Source organism: Pteropus vampyrus, unplaced genomic scaffold (genome assembly GCF_000151845.1).
Source record: "Pteropus vampyrus isolate Shadow unplaced genomic scaffold, Pvam_2.0 Scaffold68, whole genome shotgun sequence".
NCBI classification, from domain to species: Eukaryota; Metazoa; Chordata; class Mammalia; order Chiroptera; family Pteropodidae; genus Pteropus; species Pteropus vampyrus.
In genome coordinates this window covers 212,786-226,573 of record NW_011888849.1, presented here as the reverse complement: position 1 = coordinate 226,573, position 13,788 = coordinate 212,786, and the positions used below count along the sequence as shown (strand labels likewise).

Here is a 13,788-nt window from a genome sequence, read left to right as displayed (position 1 = left end):
AGGGACGTGAAAGATATGGGGTCCATTGCACTGGTTTTATAGAAAAGGAGACTGATGCCCAAGTTGATATGTGTCTGAGACATCTTACCTTAAGAATTCCTGCACATGATCCCGTGTACATGGAAAAGTTTTACACACGAGACGAGTAGAGGCCAACTTCTTATTGCTCCATGGTGCTTACATGCTTTTCCTTGATGTTGGTCCATGTAGCAGAGTTCATTCTGTACATGGAAGGAATTTATCAGAGGGAATATTTATCAGGTGTGTCTCATAAACTTTTTGCTCCTTTGGGCATCTTTATAGCAGACTTGTGCCATCATATGAGCATTTGCGTGTGTAAGAGCCTAAAAATAGTGCAGGAAAGAATTCTCTCTGTGTCCATTTGTTCACCAAAGAACCGTGCCAAATAAACTCTGGCCACAAAAGACTGGAAGGTGTTGTGAGGGTACCCAGAGTTTACAATTGAGGGGATCGTGAACATGATATGAATCACATGTAATAATAATTCTTTTCATGTTTACAATTTTTAAAAAGGTAGAAGTATTGTAATTTATGGATTGAAGTTGAGATTTCAAAGATACGTTTTTATGGCTATTCTCCCAGTCTTTCTTGGATGATTAAGATTTTATTTTATATTTGAAAAAGCACACAATTATCTTCATGGTTTGACTTTGGGGATAACAAAATGGCATTACTATTTCTTTCTAAAATTCAGTATAAAATGAGGTATTTCAAAGATTTTGGGGGGGTGGATGTTGTAAATTTTTATTTGCAAAAAGAGTTTTTAAGTACCAAGATCTGGGTTGGATTAGGAATGCTGAGCTTCTCCCAGAGACTGAACCCCGTGAAGACAGGAATTTTCTATCATGTAATCTGCTGTGTTTCTGGTGCCTAACACAACCTGGCACGCAGTAGCCACTCAATCTATGGCATAAATGGACAGATGGTTATCGATACAAAAATCTGTTGAACTTTAAGTCTATAAGGTAAACAGTTAAGCGACAAAGTAACAAGCACTGTTGACTTTGTTTTGCAGATCTTCCTTTACATTTAAATGCTGCCATGTTCGAGGCCAATGGTGGCTGTGGTTATGTTTTAAAACCTCCAGTTCTGTGGGACAAGAATTGTCCCATGTATCAGAAGTTTTCTCCCTTGGAAAGAGACCTGGACAACATGGAGCCTGCCATCTATTCTTTAACTGTAAGTATGGCCCCTGTCTTCAGAAGGCAGCAAAGTGCTTAAGCCTTCCTGGATATGAACTGATTTTGAATTAAAGGCATTTCAGAGTTTTCACATCACACACAGTTTTGTTCATACAGATCTAGTTCCCAGGAGGATTTCTTTATCTCTCAAAAGCAGTGGCTGTGGTTTAGGTATACTATCACCAGGCACTATATAGGCCAGTGCCCAGGAGATGGAGTCATCAGCTCCCTGCTTCACCTACATACTGATGATGGTAGTTCTTCCTGGGCCTCAGAATCACCACTCTGAGCTTAAGCTCCTCGTTGGAGCAGGTCATCTTAAACTCTGACAAGCTCTTAGCAGATCAGATTAACAGGCATCATTATACTAATACAATTAAATATCTTTCCCCCTTACAGGTTAACCTTTGTCATTCCTGGGCCCTCCCTTATACCTTTTATTGCCTAATTAACTTAAAGTCAAGACTCCACAGACTGCCCTTAACAACAGCCCCTGGAAGCTAGCTCATCACTCAACTTTATTTCCCCATTCTTTCGCTCCCTCTTAGCAGACAGGGAAAACGACAGCTGGATGGGTGATAGAAAAAAGGGACAAAGTAATCTCTTCTGTCCATTGTTATAACTTGGCCATTTCCCTCCAAAGGAAGGGTGCCAAGCAGTCTCTACTCACGACACCCATGAATCCCACTCACAGATTTTCCTGCCACCCTAACTGCCTTTCTGTTTCCCTAAGACTAGGGCAGTAGCCCCTCTTCTATTTGGCCCTTTTACCTAGACTCGAGCAGCGTATCATCTATTTACAGAAGGTTATAAATTAATTTTTAACAACATTCCCTGTGACTTGCTCCAGAACTAAACTATTCAAGAAAATGATTTTACAGTTAAAAAATATACACCTAAAACATTCTGAACAGAATATTCATAACAGACTTATGGTGATGTTGCATAAGGTCCCCTTTTCTCTCGCCTTCTTGAGAAGTTCAATTTCATCTTAATTGGTTGGTTTTTAAAGATACTTAAACATTTTGACAGTAGAAAGGTGATGGGTGAATGTTTTAGACAAAATACATTTTTCCCGTGATTCTAATCATCTGATTACCGATTACAATCACTTTTTTTTAGCAGATTTATTAATCATTTACCTCGTCCATTCCAGAGTGTCCTTTGCGTTTCTTTGTGAAGGAAGCGGTGAGGTGCAGACGCTGTCTTTGCTTCCTTTTCATCTTCAGTGACTTTGATCTTCGTTTCCTCCCTCAGATTGTCTCTGGACAAAACGTGTGCCCAAGTAACAGCACAGGAAGCCCGTGTATTGAAGTTGATGTCCTGGGAATGCCCCTGGACAGCTGCCATTTTCGCACAAAGCCCATCCATCGAAATACCCTCAACCCCATGTGGAACGAACAGTTTCTCTTCCGAGTTCATTTTGAAGATCTCATATTTCTTCGTTTTGCAGTTGTGGAAAACAACAGCTCGGCAGTAACTGCTCAGAGAATCATTCCACTCAAAGCTTTAAAGCGAGGTAAAATAACATTGTCATAATGTTAATAATTATTGTAGCTAAGTGACAGATGCCCTGGAGTTTGTTGGACTCTTCTCTCTACTTTTGTGTAGGTTTGAAATTTTCATGTTAAAATAAGAGGCAGGAAGAAATAATGCAAATTTGAACACTGTTTAAGCGCATCTCAAAAGAGCTTTTTTTTTTTTTTTTTTACATTATCCTGAAATCCAAGGTATTGACAACATTCCTTAGGAAGTATGGCCTCTCCCACTGCTGCTGATGTCGGGAGCAGTGGCAGCTGGCTCTCATTCCCTCACATCTCTTTCCAAATAGCACCCACTGCCCTCCTGGCATTTTTAAAGCAGAGATTGAAGTGAGGCGAGGAAACAGAAGAGAGATTGGGGTGTGGCATAACTAAGTGGGCCAAAGCTGGAATCAGTGCCTGGCAGAAGTTCAGTGTCAGAAGCCAGAGGTGGATGTTGGGTGCAGAGCAGGGAGGATGGAGAATCCTAAGCAGAGGCCAGAGCTGTTGGCTGATGAATTGGCTTTGCCACGGCCCTCCTGGGAACTTCTGCTTGTCGACTGTCTGCATTTCTTCTCAAACTTTGGTGTGCATAGGAGTCACCTGGGGCTCTTGGTAATAAGGTTCAGATTCTGATGCAGTAGATCTGGGCTAGGGCTTGAGATCCTGCATTCTAACAGGCTCCTAGGGTTGCTGGCCCTGCTGGTCTGCTTTGAGTACAAAAGTTCTAGTCCATACTTCCTCCCACAGCCACACTCAAACTGCCAGGCTCTGAACTCCACAGACACATTATATTTTCCTACTTTTTGTGCATTTCCTATTGCTCATCACCATTGTGCAAGTACCACATGGTCACTGTATTAGTCAGCCCAGGCCGCCATAACAAAGTACCACAGACTAGGCAACTTCGCAACAGAAATTTATTTTCTCACAGCTTTGGAGGCTAAAAGTCTAAGATCAAGGTGTCAGCAGGTTTGTTTTTTTCTAAAGCCTTTCTCCATGACTTGTGGATGGCCACCTTCCCACTCTGTCCTCACATGTTCATCCTTCCGTCTGTGTGCATGGCATTTGATATCTCTTTATCTGTGTGCTAATCTCTTCTTATAGGGATGCCAGTCATATTGGGCCCACCCTAATGATTGATTGTAACTTCATGACCTCTTTAAAGGCCCTATCTCCAGCTGTTGTCACATTCTGAGGTTACTGGGAATCAGAGCTTCAATATATGAATTCTAGGAGGACACAATTCAGCCCATAACAGTTATTACAGAAATATGAGAGTATAGAGAAGCAAGAACAATTTTTTTAACCCATTTTTTCGTGTCTCCAAAATAATCACTTTTGGTGTATATCTTTTGCAGGCTTTATTTCTCTGGCCATGTAGAGGCTTCCTAATCATAGTGTTTTGCAACTTACTGGTTTTCACTTAATAATACATGTAGTGAGCAACTTTTCTAGTTAATAACTATTCAAGTTAATAACTATACACCTACATTATCACTTTTACTGGCTGCATACTAGTTCTAATGCCATTTTATACTTAAACAAACACACCATTACTTACTTAACCAAGCCCCTATTGTTAAAATTGTTTATATCACTAAAGCTGTTCTGAGGTGGAACATTTCTAAAATAGTGACTGTAGATGCCTTGATACAAAAATGATGAGATTTTCCTACGATATTTTGTTTAAGATTTTCTGTTTGATTCTAAGTTAGAAACGGTACCTAGATAAGTTAATCACCACTAGGTGGCCCAAAACTGTCCCCGAGGGATCCACTCTCCCGGTGACAAGGCACCAGTTGGTTGCATGCCTGTTGCCCCTACCTGCCCATCATAAGGTCTTATATCTACCTATCATTTCTTGACCTCCCTAGGGTATCTTCTTGACATAGCTCTGCAGGTCCTGGCTAACAGGCTTTTCCTAATTCTGCATTATTCCAGGTTATCGACATCTTCAGCTGCGAAACCTCCACAATGAAGTCTTGGAAATCTCCAGTTTATTCATAAACAGCAGAAGGATGGAAGAAAATTCCTCTAGCAGTACCATGCCAGCCTCTTTGGTAACCAAGTTCTGTTTCAGCATATTTGCGGGGATTGCTATGCTGGAGTTCGGCTTTCTTGTGGTACAGGACAGTGATAATTAGGTAGCAATGGAAATAATAATAATAATGGCTGGCACTCAGCACTTCATAAGCACTTTATATATACTAATTCACTTAATCCTCTCAATAACTTCACAAAACATCTATTAGTATTGTCTCCATTTTACAGATAAGGAAGGTAAGAGCTAAGTACTTCTGAGGTCACGCACATACAAACCCAAGTTCATCTAGTGCCAAAACCCATTCTTCTTTTTTTTTCAAAACCCATACTCTTAATGAGTATATTATAGTGCCTGCCAGGGAAGTAGGTCAAAAATAACAAGGTGGGGAAGAGGCTAATTAAGCACATCTGATAGAAAGTAATCAGTACTTCTATAAACTTTAAGTCAGACCAGGAAATCCTTTGCTTCTTCAGTGGTCCAGTGGCAGGTGTCCCAGGTGAGCAGGGTTGGAGTGAGCAGCCAGGTGCTGCTGGCGATATGCAACTTACACCCTGGCATTTGGGGAGGTGCAGAATCTTCACTCTTGGGAATGGGAGAGAAACACCACAAAAAGTCCCACCATTGCAGTCGATGTTTTAACAAATTGCCCAGGGAAGATTTGTGGCTAGTGAAGTTCGAGAACCATAGGACCAGCACTCACCCCAGTAATGAAATGCAAAGTTGTTTACTTAAACAAGCAACACTGCTTTAATTAACTAGTTAATTCCATTATGCTTGCTCTTTAAAAATTAATTTCGAGGGGTGTCCATCCGTTACCTCTTTGTGTGTTTAATAATCTGATTACTATTGTATCAATCATATACTTCAACATAGTCCAAACAATCCTTGGAAAGGCACCTTATACACTCACGATGGCGCTGGCTTGACCACCATCTCTGCCACCTTCGATAGCCCTGCTTTCTTCTCTGCTTCTCTTTCCCTCACTTATCAGGTTCTTCTCCGTCCCTGACCTTATTTCCTTAGATTCTCCTTCTTTCCCCTTCCATGTGTTGCCAAGGTTGAGAACAGTGTGTTGGCGAAAGTAGAGGGAGGTATTGCCTCTGTCTCGTGCAGAGGACCAAGAAGTGGAGATGGGGCTGCCTGGTACCTAAGAGCAAGAATCAGATGCTTTCAGAAAGACAAGACAGGGCTTACTGCCCAATTCTGGGTTGGTCGCCCTCAATACCTGTTAGAGCTGAATGTTCCACACTGCCATGAATGAATCGTTTTTCCTCTCAACGCTTCTGACACTAAATGTGTGGTTATCTTTTCCAATGTCTTACTTCTCCAACTCTCTGACACCACCTGGAAGTCCTACCTTTCAATTCAATTCTGACACGATCTACCTGGCATTAGCATCAGAGCCCACAAGTTAAGAGCTCAGTCCTGGAAGACTACCCACATTTCAAATGCCAGTCACAAGTCTCAACTTGTCACCGGTACTTCTAACCAACCAGCTATAAATTCAAGAGGTTCTACAACCCCCTCCTCGGGTTCAGTAATTTGCTGGAATGACTCACAGAGCTCAGGAAAGTACTTTACTTGCCAGAATATTTTATTTATCATCTCATCATCTACAATTCTCGCCCAGTACCCTAAAGAGAGATAAAACTCAATATACACTATTGATTGTCAGTTCATAAGTAAGGACTGACATACATTCCAGGTGATATCAGTCCCATAATTACGATGGAAAGAGGCACTGTTTTATAAAATAAATTAATATTTTGGTGGTATGCTGCTATATATCTTCACTACACTGTTAAGGAAGATGCACTGTTACTTCTTCAACCACAAAAAGATGCATCAGGTTATAAAAGGATGCTCCGCTTTTGCATTTATGTGTCCCTCATTCTAAGAACTAGCACTTCTGTGTTAAATGTAGCCTAGAAGTTGCGTGAGAATGAATGAGAAACCATATGCTCTTCCTTGACAGATGTTTAATACAGAAGAAAGAAAATGTTTGCAGACTCACAGAGTCACAGTTCATGGGGTCCCAGGTCCAGAGCCCTTTACTGTTTTCTCTATAAGTGGAGGCACCAAGGCAAAGCAGCTTCTCCAACAAGTAAGTCCGCTGAGCCTGCAATTGGGAGAATCCGACATCTAATATGTATGGGTATGTGTGTGTGTGATTGTGCGTTTGTGTCTATAAACACACACACAAATACACAAAAGTCCACGTTGATGATCTGTCTTTTGATTCTGTTGATATTCGACATTGAGACTCACCCTACAAATGATCCGAGGGATGTTGGTACCACTAAACAAGCCACCTTAACCTTTAGAAAAACATTTTTAAGAATTCTTCAGCCACATCAAAACACTGGGCTCAAGAAGGATAAAGACACGAATAAGTGACTTTCCAACCATGTGTGCCCTTTTCCTCTGAGCCTAGACACAGGCCTCATCTTCCCTCTTAATGCAGAGCTTACTAATCAACCAGAATTTGCACACAAGCTGAATGAACTCTGTCATTCTAGGAGCTGGATCAAATTCTTAGAGTGTCCAAATAGACCACATAGGCCCAGATGACATCTTGGGCCCTTCTAGCAATAGGTCTTCATTGGCATGTTGAGCAGCCTCCTTGTTCCCCATCCCCTGGCACTTGACCTTTGAGGTCCTACACCTCTAATGCTACAAAGAGGCATGGAAAGCCTAAAACAAGAGGATGAGAGCCTGTTACACCAAACCCTGAAGCAGAACTGGCGTAAGCCCCCTCATGCTGTGCCACTTCTGCTCCGGAGCCCCGGGGATCTCAGCGGCCTCCTGCAGGCAGGGACACTGCCCCACAGGGGGATTTGTAAGGTTGAGAAATCCAGGAACTAAGAGCAGCGTCCAGAGAGAGAGGCAGCTCTTTGAAAGGGCAAGGCAGCCCTGTGTGCATTTCCTTTTCTCTTTACACTTGAAGCTCCACTCTCGCTTGGCACAGTGGCCTAATATCCTTGCAAACTTTTATCCTTAACCCATCTCAGAATTCTTTCTTCTACTTGGGGGCAGTGACTGTGGAGCTCCCTCTGAATTTAGGGCATACGATGAAGTGTAAGTGGGATTGTAGAATGGTTGGGGGATTAAAAATCCATTGAGCAACCATACATAATCAGTGTTAATAAGTATTTCTGTTGTTTGAGGGGAAGTCTCTATGGACAGGCCAACTTTTGCCCAACATTTTAGAATTGACTTAGAGTCAGAGAAAACAGCTTAAGTGTCAACTTTCATAACATATCAAACAGAAGCTACTACCAAAGTTTTTGGTTTTTAAATTGGTCCATAAACTCCAATGTCTACTATCACAAAGCACTATTGGGGTTTTGGAGACACTATAAAATGTGAGGATTTAAAGCAAGGGAACATTTCCATGGACCACCTGTGAAAAGCAACTCATTACTACATTGTTACCCCATGCGGATAACTACGTGGATGTAAAGCAAGTCTGAGGAGGGAGAGATTCTGGGCCCCTTGTGGAGGTGACAGTGCCAACTAACCTACTCCTAAAATCTTCCTGTCCTAAATTATTCCTATATTAGTAGGAGGAGTTGCCTTGCCCAGAGCCCAGCATCAGTTACAGAACAAGGGCAGGGATGAAGGGAACAGAGTCTTCTTGAGAATCTTCTGCCCCCACCATCCTCAGTTCATTCTATTTTTCCTTAAAGTTGAGACACAGCAGTGCCAGGTGTTGAGAAGGAAGTTTGCTTAATCCAGGCCAGATAGTGGCAGCTTTCCCTTGTCACCCCCTTCAAGTTTAGCCTTTTGTCAGTACCCTGTACAACATGAGTGTGAAAGAATAGATCAGTAAGAGGAACTATACTGACGGCTAGTGTCTGTTGAGTTCTCATAATGTGCCCATGTTATGCTTTATAACTAGTGACTCAATCATAAAACAAAACAAAATTAAGAGGTTGTTACTATGGGGGCAGAAAAATAATTTTCTTCCCACCTTCTAAGTTGTCCTAGCTGGACTAATAATCAAATTAACATGAGAAAATAACAAAATAACACGAGAAAATAAGATTAACAGGAGAAAATAACCAAATTTACTACATATGCACATACAGGGGTTCCATAAGAATATTAGACTCAAAGACAGATCTGGCAGTTAAGGCTTATATGCTTTCTTGAGCTAAAGGGAACAGGAGGTTGTGGTTTGGGACTTCACAGGACAGGAAAGCAATTCACATGGAAAAGTAAATGTTTGGTAAATAAATGTTTGATGGGGCATCTTTAACAAGGGACACAGAGAGGACTTTGATCAAATGGGCCTTGCTAGGTTCATACTCATTGATATTAAACCATAGCAGGTCCTCTAAGTTCTTTTAGGCAGTAAGGGGAAGGTTAAAGCTTCTTTCTGAATCTTTTGTTTCTTGAAAATAACCAGCCTAAAATAATCAATATCTCAAAAGGCATATTTTGGGATGGCAGACTGATTCCCCTCATTACTCTCGCCGTTCCCATTTCAGTGGGAACTGAACCTTCAAAGGGTTAAATATCTTGCCCAACACCTCACAGGCAGTAAGTATTAAAGGCAGACCTCAGATCAGGTCTGTCTGGCTCCTGAGCCTTGTCTCAGCCATTCTGTTTGATTGCCAAGGTCAGTGGCCAACAAAGAAAACAGGCTTCTAGTCTCACTGTCAAGTTTGTTGAAAGGAGAATTCGCAGGAACTTAGAAAAGATGAGATTAGAAGATGATTGAGAGATTATTTTGGTAAAAAACTGGACTAGGTTCTTTACCCTCAGTCCTGAATTGCAAGATTACAAAGAGCTAAATTCATAGTTTGAAAAATCTAAAGGTTTTTAATCAGTAGGAGCTCTCATTCCAGCAGTGGGAAAAACAGTTATGCTGTCTGGGGATTATGAATAAATTGTGTTGTTGCCCAGAATGGACATAAACAATCCTTTTTGGACATAAGAGAATTCTTAGACTGTCCCAAAAGAATTATGCAACACTCCAGAGTAGGTTTCACTTACAAATTGCACATCAAAGCTCTCTGAAAACCATGCAAATAGACTTGTTTTGAATTAAAGTTTTTGCCCACTCCTCAGAGGTGTGCTAAATTTGCCTTTGCTTTATCTTTAGATTCTGACCACCGAACAAGACATCAAACTTATTGCCACAGACTACTTTTTGATGGAAGAAAAATATTTTATATCTAAAGAAAAGAATGAATGCAGAAAACAACCATTCCAGAGAGTCATTGGTCCAGAAGAAGAGATCTTGCAGATTTTAAGCAGCTGGTTTCCAGAAGAGGGATACGTTGGCAGAATTGTCTTAAAAACCCAGAAGGAAGTAAGTGTGTCTTGGCGCAGTGTACACAGTCACAGCTCAGTATGCAATTAACCACCTCCCCACTGGCCACCTCCCTCAACATCAGAATTTCTTGTAATTCCAACTTGGTTTATGTTATTCCTAAAGTGAACATGGGGAGATGATTTTATTCTTCTGCACATACTCAGAATATTATCTCCAGGCTAACAAAAATTCAGTCTAAAAATCATCCCTTGTAAAACAAAGCGAGCAAAAACTCAAAGGATTCCTTACGTGTGTCCTCAGCTCTTTGTCCAGTATTTTATCTGTATGTGTGGGAAGACACTGTTATGAGGGTCACAGAGTTGTGTAAGGCAAGGCCTGTAGGCATTTTGCATTTTAGAGTTGGCTGCCTTCTTGTTAGTGCCTGTTCAAGTTTTAGCTAATAAAAGATTCTGTACATATAAGAAAAATAATGGTATTTCCTTGAAAATATTCCATAACTTCACACAAAGTAAGAATAATCTCTCAACTTCAGTCAGAATTCATATAAAATTACATTATGTTCACTAATATTCCCATGATCTTTCACGTGAAAGAAACAGTACAATGACTACATGTCAACTCCAGATTGGTTGGCTCCTCTGGGGGGGTTGTTGTTGGAAACACTTTTTTTTCTGGAAAGGAGCCCACTAACTTACTGCTATTTTTTTTTTAAATGATGGTATATTTAAAATATAAAGTCATTGTTCCAGCGTAGACAATCATGCCTCATTATACGTCAATAACAAAGCAGCTGAGTCCGTTCAACAGTTTGATTAAATAAATATTTATTGAGCACCTGATATGTGCCAAGCCCTGTTCTGGGCACAGGAACTGCTCTTTTGGGGCATGTAATAGAGCTTGACTCATAAAATGCGCATCTGTGCTTGTTAGGACAATGCACATCTGTGCTCTATGCTTGTTAGGACAGAGTGGAGAAAATAAGGAACGCATTTTCAGCACCGTATGTTACTTTTTCACTCTGGACTTAACTGTGAGCACGGCCCACAGCCTCTGCAGACCTTCAGCGTCTCCCCTAGGAACCAGAGCCACTCACTGCCTTCCCTCCTAACCTTGCGTTAGACCATAAAATAAAACTTCTTTTAAGCAAAGAAATGTAATTGTCTCCCCGGCTTCCTCTCCCTATCAGACATACAAATTGCTAAGCCAGTGAAAACGCAGTTCTAATTATTAATAGCTCTATGAGAAACTGTCAGAGGGCTTAGCTGGACTTTTGAAGCTATCTTTAATGTCTAATTTTTTTTCCTATTTCTGTCTTTGCCATATTAAGTATCCTACAAGTGACAATTTCAGTGACTTCTTTAAATCATATATTTGCATAATGACTTACAATGTTTACAGCTCTCAAACATCCACTATTTCGAATGATCTCATGATATAATGGAAATCATTCTACACATGGAGCTTCAGAGAGGTTAAATCACAACAGGGCAAGAAGTAGAAAGAACTCAAAACTTACGGCGTCCAGGTCAGTGTTGTTTCCACCATCCCATGCTGCTTAGGCTGGAGTTGGGTCGGTCCCCATGGACCACCCATGCCCAGCACTATAGGAAGCCATGAGCAGGAGGAAACATGGGCGGGCTCTTGAGTGGGCCTTCATCATTTGGTTGGAAGGACTGGGGAGGTTAGGGATGCCCATATGCAATTTAAAATGTATATGACAACAGGCAGTAGTGACCTCAGCAATAAATATTTAATAAGGGCTGGCGGAGGGAAGCATTTTGAAGAAAAGGGGGGATAATTTAAGAGAGAAGGCTAACAAGCAGTTTCCGATGAATAGAATACAGCAAACTCTCCTTTATACTCCTTTGTTGGGAAATTTTTGAAATGACTAATGAAATGTATAATAAAAGATAACAAATCACATTTAATGTATCTAGGTATACCTGTTGCATCGTGACACACACTGCATATTAACTGATTAAATAAATGAATTCAGCAATTATTAAATGCAAGCAGACACTAGCATAATTGATATATTAGGATTATAAGTATTTTCATTCATTTATTCTGTGAAACTAGTAAGATATATAAGCAGTTTGCTCATATAAGCCCCTAAACTGCTAATTATGACCTCTGATCTCTCCTGTCTGCCTTTCATAATTTTTTTGTTTCCTGGGCTGTCAAGCTGGCAAAAATCACATCTTCTTGTAGTCCGTATGCCCTCCTCTGACACCTGCTACATTCAAAATCCAGCAAACCTGGCTCTGCCACTTATTAGGTCACCTTGGACAGCACGTATGACTTCTGTAAACCTCTGTGCTCTACTGTGTAAAATCTATAACAGAAACTACTCTGCTTGACTCAAAAAGGTTGTCATACTCATCCAAACATGTAGATAATATGTAGAAAAGTGCTTAGTGAAGAGCTATACAAGTGTGGGCTGTTGTCATGGTCATTACTTGTGGCTTCCATTGTAGCTGAAAACGCCTTAAAAATAAATAAGATCTGACAGCAACACACTCCTTCTTGTTCCCCCAATACTAGCTTCAGCCCACTCACCAGCTGTCAAAAATGGTGAAAGAAACCACTTACTATGATGTTTTGGGGGTCAGACCCAGTGCCACTCAGGAAGAACTGAAAAAGTCTTATAAGAAACTGGCCTTGAAGTACCACCCTAGTAAGAATCCAAATGAAGGAGAGAAGTTTAAACAGATCTCTCAAGCTTACAAAATGCTCTCTGATGCAAAGAAAAGGAAATCATATGACAAAGGAGGACAACAGGTGACTAAAGAAGGTGGAGCAGGTGGCGGTTCTGGCTCCCCCATGGACATCTCTGACGTTTTTTGGAGGAGGAGGAAGGAGAGGTAAAGTGTTGTGTATCAGCTATCAGTAACCCTAGAAGATTTATATAATGGTGCAACAAGGTATCTAGCTCTGCAGATATGTGAAGGCCAAGGTAGTAAGAAAGGAGCGGCAGACTGCTGTCCCAGTTGCCGAGACACTGAGATGCAAATTAGAATTCATCAAATAGACACAAATTCAGTCTGTGTACGTGGAGCACCCGGCCATGGGAAACGGATTGGTCCTAAAGGTAGATGTAAAAGTCTCAATGGAAGGAAGATAGTTCAAGAGAAGAAGATTCTAGAAGTTCATATTGACAAAGGCATGAAAGATGGCCAGAAGATGACATTCCGTGGTGAAGGAGACCAAGAACCACGATTGGAGCCCAGAGACATTATCATTTTTTTTAGATCAGAAGGACCACTCTGTTTTTACTCAAGAAGACCTCTTCATGTGTGCACATACAGCCAGCTGAAGCATTGTGTGGCTTCCAGAAGCCAATATCTACCTGGACAACTGAACCACAGCCATCGCCTCTCATCCAGGTCAGACTGTCAAGCATGGAGATATCAAGCATGTGCGAAATGAATGCCAGTTTATCATAGACCATATTAAAAGGGTCACCCAAACATCGAATTTAAGGTAAACTTTCCTGAAAATGGCTTTCTCTCTCCTAATAAACTCTTTGCTTGAAAAACTCCTACGTGAAAGGAAGTAGAAGAGACTAATGAAATGGACCAGGTAGAACTGGACTTTGATCCAAATCAAGAAAGACAGCACCATTACAATGGAGAAGCACAAGAGGCTGATGAACATCATGCAAGGGGTGGCGTCCAGTGTCAGACCTCTTAGTGGGGCCAATGAATAACACTCGCTGCTGGCATTTTACAGAAT

At 41.1% G+C, this 13,788-nt stretch overlaps 1 protein-coding gene and 1 pseudogene across 2 annotated transcripts in view; both read left to right on the top strand.

Annotated features, from left to right (window-relative positions):
* The window catches only part of PLCE1 (phospholipase C epsilon 1), a 267,265-nt gene that overhangs the window by 239,552 nt on the left and 13,925 nt on the right, over positions 1–13,788 (top strand). The window contains exons 24-28 of one of the 2 annotated variants that reach the window (XM_011361541.2): positions 1,037–1,200; positions 2,460–2,721; positions 4,667–4,785; positions 6,745–6,873; positions 9,880–10,089. In XM_011361541.2, the coding sequence (XP_011359843.1) occupies positions 1,037–1,200; positions 2,460–2,721; positions 4,667–4,785; positions 6,745–6,873; positions 9,880–10,089 (884 nt within the window). The remainder of the gene's footprint in view (positions 1–1,036; positions 1,201–2,459; positions 2,722–4,666; positions 4,786–6,744; positions 6,874–9,879; positions 10,090–13,788) is intronic. The other variant, XM_023531430.1, reaches the window with a different exon arrangement.
* Positions 12,376–13,788, top strand: part of LOC105293062 — a 2,045-nt pseudogene continuing 632 nt past the window's right edge.